The sequence below is a fragment of the Nelumbo lutea genome, chromosome 2 (assembly GCF_056320005.1).
Source record: "Nelumbo lutea isolate HS-2025 chromosome 2, American lotus-T2T, whole genome shotgun sequence".
In the NCBI taxonomy this organism is placed as follows: domain Eukaryota; kingdom Viridiplantae; phylum Streptophyta; class Magnoliopsida; order Proteales; family Nelumbonaceae; genus Nelumbo; species Nelumbo lutea.
In genome coordinates, this window is record NC_142685.1 from 107,728,184 (window position 1) to 107,737,111 (window position 8,928).

General features: G+C 34.7%; 1 protein-coding gene across 1 annotated transcript; it reads left to right on the plus strand.

The window, feature by feature from the left end:
- Positions 1-459: 459 nt before the first annotated feature.
- Positions 460-8,715, plus strand: LOC148872592 (polyubiquitin-like). Its single transcript, XM_088970143.1, has 2 exons — positions 460-1,134; positions 8,098-8,715. The coding sequence occupies exons 1-2, from the start codon at positions 460-462 to the stop codon at positions 8,713-8,715; spliced, it is 1,293 nt and encodes a 430-aa protein (XP_088826269.1).
- Positions 8,716-8,928: the final 213 nt, after the last annotated feature.

Sequence of the window (8,928 nt, forward strand, 5' to 3'; positions counted from 1 at the left end):
ATTGAGTAAAACTAAAATCTTTAGTTTTTTCTATATATTTAAATATTAATACTTGGATCTCCCTTCGGAAAAGAAATGGCTAGTTGGGCTTCTCATTTAGAAAGAAAAAGTTAATTGGGTTTGTTAATATCTTTGTCCCATTTTGGTATCTGGAAGTTATCATGCGTTGGTTCCATTGTTTCATTTTATTATATTTGATATCTGATAATCAGTTAATCACACTCCACACTCCCTCACGCAGAAATTGAGGAAATAGGGAATCTAATTATCATGGTAGTGTTTATGATATGTAGATTATGCTCAGTAAGTGTGACAAATCACTTTATAAGTTGCCTTTCAATTCAGTCTTACAGCCACTTCCCTGAACTCAATTCCCTGAGCTCTACCTGGAACCATATCTCCCCAGTATTAATTCAGGCTTTATCAACTACTCCAGTCTTTGATACAACTCGATCGGCAATGGTGGTCATCAAAGTGGAACACTACGATAAGACATACACAATCGAGAAGAAATGCAAATCAGTCTTAGACATACGCTTTTATCTTCAGTTTCATGTACCCTTCGATGATCAACTTCTATTATACAACGGAAATCTTCTATTAGATGGGAGGACGGCTTTATCTGATCTGGGCATTGAGGAGGAGGATGATAATGAAGTGAGGATGAAAGTCCACAGGAAGATTCGGCCTCAGATCATCACAATCACCGTTCACACTGGGTGCGATGTGTTATTCCTTGAGATATCAAGCGTCGACACAGTTTTCAGTCTGAAAAAGATGATCGATGAGCAGGTGGGTATATCTCCACGGCGCCAGAATCTGAGAACGCTGGGAGTTCCGATGTATGACCAGTGGAAGCTGGAGAGGTATGCAATTTCCACTACACCCACTGTTTTTGTGTCGGAGACACCTCAGGACCCACGGTGGAATGTAGCCATTACTGTGGAGGTTCCATCCACTGGGCAATCAATGGTCATAAATGTGGAGAAGTATGACACAGTTCACACACTGCATGGAATGATTCGTCGTGCGGGATTAGCAGATGAGGGACGTGATTTCCATCTTGAATGTGCAGGCACGCAACTTGATGGGACACTGGACATAATTAGTTACGACATTGAATCTGGGGACACTGTGACTTTGATTTATCACTGATGAGATTAAGAAGATGGTGATTCATGATGGGCAATATGAGAATACTAGTAGTAGTATTAGTAGGAATGATGGATCAGACTGATGGGTCGAGCTTCTTCTTTATCATATAATCCTTGTAATTCACTTCTCAAAGAGGTTGCAAGGATTATATGATAAACAGGAAACTCGACTCATCAGCCTGATTCATCATTCGTTCTAATTAGTAATAGTAGTAGTAGTATATGATGAATAAGATAACATGGTGAGAAGGGTTTGATTTAAGTTTTAGATATATCAAATTAAAATATGGTGTTTTCAAATTATTAAATTATCTTCTTATTAATTGATGAAATGGTTTTGGAGCCCTTTTAGTTTGTGAACATATATATGCTCTTACAGATAAGTTTCTAATAATCCTCGCTACCCAAATAAAAATGGTTGATGATGATGCATTGATGATAATGGTGGTAAGAAGAAGATCTAATTCTGATCAGTGAGGTTCTCTCCATTCAAGGAAAGAAATTTTTTCTTAGATATACAAAAAGAAACAGAAAGACAGTTTAGAACATCTCATCTTTCAGGGATATCTCCATTCAAATAAATAGCTAAAATTGTCAATAAAACTACCATCTTTCAGGGATATCTCCACCAGTTTAGAACATATTTACATTCTTGGAATTCCCAGATGACTTATTTTGTAGTATCCTTGAAATGGCAAGGCATCACCTAGATAAATTTAGTTCTTTATTTCTTTTCAGATTTATGACTTCTCTTTAAGCTCTAGCCTAAGAAACGAGCTCCAGCCCAACATTCTCCCGCACAAATGGGTTGTTGGTTTCATTCACTGTTGATGAAACTCTCCACAACAAGCTCGTGCATTCTAGCTATGCACTCCCCTCCAATCAGCCGTTCCAACTGCAGACAAAAGGTGGTTGATGAGTCTAAGGAATTACAACTATTTTGTTTTGTCAGGAAATGCAAATCCAATGCTTCTGATTTTTGAAAATGAAAGTTAAGTCATCCGAACAATAATGAAACAGTTCTTGTATTAGACCTTTCTGTGAAAGCAAAGATCGATCCACAAAAGTAATAATTTTGAATGGTAGCTCTGTATGCCAAGCTAACTCGTTCTGGCAAATTCTCTTTTTCTACTTCATATCAACGTTTTTAAAACCGAATCAGACAACGAACTGGTCAGGGGTCCGGTTTTCAGGTCGAACAGTCTGACCGCTCGAACCAAATGGACAGCCTGTTCTGATAAAAAATTAAAAAAATTAAAAAAATAAAAAAGGCCCAAACCGTTGGATGGTTCGAATGGTATGACCGCCTGGATCAGTGGTTTGCTGACTAAATCAACGGTTTTTGACGAAATAACGATTCTGGGGTAAAACGAAACCAGTCACCTGACCGATTCCTGGTTTTTTAGGTCCAACTATCTGAAACGGTCCGATCTGGTTTCAAAAACCATGCTTCATATTATCATATACACAAGGAAATGTCGTTCAGAAAATAACAGAAATTTGAACTTCATTGCAGTGTTCTGTATCCATGCTTCATATTATCATATACACAAGGAAATGTCGTTCAGAAAATAACAGAAATTTGAACTTCACTCCAGTTTTTTTTATCGTGGTGATGCATGTCGGCCGCGGTTCTGTTTCAGTCAGTGTTTTTGAACCATAATTGACCCGGATGGTCAGACAGTTCAGCCCAGGAACCATTCAGTCAACCAGTTCCATTTCACCCTTAACCCATTCTTTAACCAAAAACTGATGACTTTGGTCAGTGACCCGCTGACCCAAGCAGTCAAACTAAACCCGTTCAACCCAAACAACAGTTATTTTTGACATCTTTATTTTTTAAATTAGAACAGGCCATCCATTTGAACCGGATGATCAAACTACTAACCCAAAAACTGGTGGCAAATGTAATTCCGGTTCCGGGTTATTTTTTAAAACATTGGTTTCAGTTATACATCAGTGCCACATAATCCCTTATGCTTAAATCTTTTCTTGTAGACTACTCAAGTGCAAACGTTTTATACTTTGACACACAATACCACCATACCAAACATGGCACCATATTTACTTAGGGCTACAACTTGAGACTAGGGCTGCAAGTCAGGCCAGGATAGGTCGGGTTGAGGCCAACCCTATCCCAACCCTAAGTTTTAAATCCCAACCCTAACCCTAACCCAACCCGACCAGCCCAACCCTAACTAAATTCCTTCAACCCAACATTCTTCCCATCCCTTAAAGCCTCATAGAATATCTCGATTTTAAATCTTAACTCAACTTTCACTACATATATTAATCCTATGTTTCATTAGTATTTGTTTGTAGACATTTTTTTTTCTTTTGGTACAAAATTCAAAAAAAAAATAAGTGTTAGAAATGACTATAGTTTATTATGAATTATGGATTACGATAGATCTTTCTTGGGCGGCAAACAACATAGAGGACATGAATAAAATTTTTAAAAAAATAAAATAATGTTATTAAGGTTTTAATCTTTCATATTAGGAGTAAGTGAAGTGATGTGATTATCTTAAAAGAAATACATGATACTATGTGGTGGGGCTATACAAATATCATGCATCTAAACAAACCAATGTATGTTATATATTACATACAACATATATTTATATATTACATGTACTATAGAGTCAGGTTTGGTTTGGGTTGGGTCGGGTCAAGTTGGTTAAGGGGTCAACCCTTAACCCAACCCAAAGTAAAGTCGAGTTCATGAATTTCAACCCTAACCCTAACCTGAACATCAACCCAACCAACCCAACTTTTTCGAGTTGGGTTTTGGCCAACCCGGCCCAAGTTGCAGCCTTACTTGAGAGGATCAAACCGGAACTTTTATACTGGTTGGGTTTCAATTTTTAGGCCCTAGCAGGGTTTGGCTTAGAAAACATGGGACTATCTGAACTCAAGTTAGGGTTGGGTTGAAACCTTGGATAGCCAATCCCAATTTGATCCAACCGTGGACCTGTTAGACATTCAATAATATACATACATCTACACATCTACATGTACATATATATATATATATATATATATATATATATATATATATTAATTATTTTAGGATACTTTTCATTTACATATGTATATGATTAACCTAAACTCATACAATGCAAAAGCATACGAAAATACACATATTATGCACATTTTTTCTCTGCACACACATATTATGTATGTTGTCTATACACAAACATCTTTATCTAAAATATGTATATCAGTATATATAGTATTGATAGTATTTGTATATATTTTTAATGTGCATTACTTCTGATTTGGTCTATAAAATGCACTCTAAAACCTTTTAAACCCAACCAACTCATACTGGCCCAAACAAGTTCACCCAAGCACAATCAAGCCAAAGGCTGGCCCAGGTTATGTTGTGTTAAGCTAAGGTTTATGAACTCAGGTTGACCCACAACCTGGTCCAACCTGGATTCTCAGTTTGCAAAACAAGGTAGACTCGAAAACCTTGAAAATTCATGAGTTTAACTCACAAATGCGCCACCTTAGGTATATTAATTGACATCCCTAACAAAAATTTGACCCAACGTGTATGGTTTTAGATTCTAGATTTAATTAATTTTGAAACTGCTTACAATTGCTTTTACTATTAGGCAATAGACATAATCCTATTAAGGGACATAGGAACTACTTTTTGGTCTTGGGCCCCCACGACTTACCACCTGTCCCATATTTTAAGAATCAGACCAGCCATTGAATGGGCAATCAAAAATTATATGGCCGTATTGCCTAATTGATGTGGCTCAATTGGTAGGATCTCTAGTTTTTTGTAGTAATAGGGGGATTCGAGTCAAGCAAAGCCAAATATTTGGCTAGTCAAACTCGATTCAGCAAAAAATATGGCTCAAACTTGATTCAAGCTATAAACATAAGTTTAAATTTGGTTTGACTCAAAAACTTATATGTTCAAACTCAACTCGGCTTGAGCTTGACAGTGAGTCAAGTTTCATATAAAAAATAAAAAACTGTACATTTAAAAGGAGAGGCATAATTTTGTGTCTTTCTTTTCTCCCTTGAACTTGTAATTTATTTGGAGTAAACTTGCAGTGAGACTCAAAGAGAAGCTTCTCCCTAGGTACGGCTATTTATAACCTAGGATTAGGGCTGCCACCTCAACCCACTTCATAACCACTCTCATGCAACTATGTAAGTGGGATGTTGGTTAGGTTAATTCTTACACATGATTTCTTATGCTAGTAATGCCCCATTCGCTTTTTGGTAAATCACTTACCCAGGTAAATGTATTTACCCATGTTCTTTTATTTTCCATGTAAATAGCAATGGCAATCTTAGCCATAAAAAATCCATTATTAGAAGGGGCATTTTTGTCCCATCCAAGTCTTGGCAACTTTCCCCTAGATGGAAAAGTTAATTTACCCACCTAGGAGATGGATATCACTTACCTAGGTAAGTGATACCAAGGAAAATAAACTTTCACTAGTCCCTACATAAATCTGAAAAAAAAGAGCATGGGTTTTTTGGTCAATGGGAATCAAAATCCCATTAACCAACTTTCCCCTCTCAAAATCCAAAAAAAGAACACCCCCTAAGTGCACATGTGCTTTGATACATGGTAATTCTAGACGATAATAATGATAGTAATAATATATCCAAAACTTTCTATAAAATTCTTGTATTTTTTGTTTTTATATTTTTTCATTATTATTTGGATGCAGATTGCAAAACCCAAATCCAATTATGTAAACACAAACACCTCATATTGGGCTGCAAAGTTTTAGGTATCAATGACAGGTCTACCTAATTGGATGAACTCTTCTTTTTGTAATTTCTTATTTTCTTAGTGTATCCTTTCTAATCATTTAAAAAAAACAGTAAGATATAAAGAAAGAATTAAATGAAATGAAAAGTAGTAGTTCAAATTATTCAAAAGAAAGTTTCACAATCTTATTCATATTTGAAATAGTAGTGTAAATATAGAATTATAGATGTGTTTAATTTTTTTTATAATTTTGTATTTCTACTTGTGTAAAAATAATTTTGTTATGTACACTTATTTTTTATTTAATATAATAAATACATAATATTATACAAGTGCCCAAATGTTTTTTTTTAATTTATGTATTTTTCCATTTTTGTGTTTTCATATTTTATTATTTTTTATTATTTAATTATGACATTAAAGGTTGACACATTTTGACCCAAAAGTTGAACTATTGATCTCCGCCAAATAGGAAAATAATTTTGTTTTTGGTTACTTTTAGATTATGTATTTTATTTTCATCGTTAATAAAAATAATTCTTGTTTATTACACTTATTTTTTAATTTGAATAATAAAAATATCATAAATGTGTCTAATTTTTTCTAAATTTTTGCAATTTTCTATGTATATTTCTATTTACAAATTTTATTATCTCACTGTGACTTCATGGATTGGTCAACTTTAAAACATATGAGTTTATATTGTTAAAAGTATTGGACATAGATCTAATTAGTAGCATTTATTAGTGTAAAGATAAATTAAGTATAGGATTTAATAAGTGAGAATGAGAGTTAATACCATAAATATAAGACTTAGTGAAAGATATTAATTGAATTACATTTTTAACCCTCTCACTAAATACATTTTTTTTTTAATTTGCTTAACAAAAATATCATAAATGTGTCTAATTTTTTCTACACTTTTGTAATTTTCTATATTTATTCCTATTTAAAAATTTTATTATTTGACTATGACTTCATGGGTTGACTAATTTGAATTCGATGGTTGAATTATTTAGACATCACTTGGATAAAGAATGGTTTTGTTTCTGAGTAAATTTTAAAATATATGGATTTATATTGTTTAAAAGTATTAGACATAGATCTAATCAGTAATATTTATTAGTGAAAAATAACAAATATTGGATTTAATAAAAAAAGAGTGGGAGTTAATATATTAAATATAAGACTTAATGAAGCGGATTAAGAAGCATATAAAATGAAATTGAAAGCATTAATTGAAATTATATTTTCAACCCTCATAATTAGAGATGGACTAAATACACAAATATGAACATTTTAGTCAAGAAAAGTTTCACATGCTCATTGGTACTTTTAATAATAGTATAGATATAAAATATTATAAATAAGAATTAGTGGTTTGACCAAAGGGCCCACATCATTACAATAAGATATGATTCTATACGGGCTTTGTACAACTAGATCTCTGGACAATGGATCATTTTAACATAGGCTTAGCCCTGGGCCTATTGAGTCCCATATTAACCTTGGAGGTTATTATATAAGTTGAGCCCACTTATTTGGCTTAAAAACCACATGTACATCCATAGGCCTTACTATCCATATTCGATACTTGATCCCATTTACTTGAGAATCTTACCATTGTTTTTTCTACACATTTCATTCAATATTAATAATTGCCAAAAAAAAAATTAATAATTTGATTCTCCTTTCAGAAAAGAAAAATGCTAGTTGGGTTTCTCATTTAGAAAGAAAAAAAAGTTAATTAGGTCTGTTAATATCTTTGTCCTATTTTGGTATCTGAAAAAGGTATCATGCGTTGCTTCCATTGTTTCATTTTATTATATTTGATATCTGATATCTGCAGGCAATCAGTTAATCACACTCCACACTCCCTCACGCAGAAATTGGGGAAATAGGGAATCTAATTGTCATGGTAGTTTTATGTAAAAGATGCTCAATAAGTGTGACAAATCACTCTATAAGTTGCCTTTCAATCCAGTCTTTTAGCCACGTCCCTGAGCTCCGGTCACTGAGCTAGCTCTCCCTGCTGGAACCATATCTCCCCGGTACTAGTTCAGGCTTTATCAACTCCAGTCTTTGATATAACTCGATCGGCAATGGTGGTCATCAAAGTGGAACACTACGATTAAAACATACAAAATCGAGCAAAGGTGCCGATCAGTCGGAGAAATACGCTTTTTTCTCCAGTTTCATGAATTCTACGATGAGCAAATCCTGTTATACAACGGAAATCTGCTAGCAGATGGAAATACGGCTTTATCTGATCTGGGTATTAACGTGGAGGATGATTATGAAGTGGTGATGAGACTCTACACGAAGGTTCAACCTCAGATGATCATAGTCACCGTTCACACATTGTACAGTGTGGTGATCCTGGAGATATCGAGCACCGACACAGTTTTAGGTCTGAAAAAGATGATCGACGAGCAGGTGGGTATAACTCCACGGCGCCAGAATCTGACTACGCTGGGAGCTCCGATGCATGACGAGTGGAGGCTGGATAGGTATTTAATTTCCACAACACCCACCGTTTTTGTGGTGGAGACCCCTCAGGACACACGGTGGTTGGTAGCCATTGATGTGGTGGTTCCCTGCAGTGAGGAATCGGTGTTCCAAACAATGGTCATAAATGTGGAAAGATATGACACAGTTTTCACACTGCAAGCAATGATTCGTCGTGCTGGCTTAGTTGATGAGGGACGTCTTTTTCATCTTGAACATGCGGGAAGGCGACTTGAGGGGAGAGTGGACATAATCGGTTACGGGATTCATTCTGGGGAAACTGTGACTGTGATTTATGACTGAGATGAAGAAGATGGTGATACTAGTAGTAGTAGTATATGATGAATATGAAAACATGAAGTGATGAAAAGGGTTGGTTCTAAGTTTTATTGGGTAGATATATCAAGTATCTGGTGTTTTCTAGATGAGAGTAGCAGTAGTAGTAATAGTAGTAGTAATATATGATGAATATGATAATATGGTGAGAAGGGTTTTTAAGTTTTAGATATATGGTGT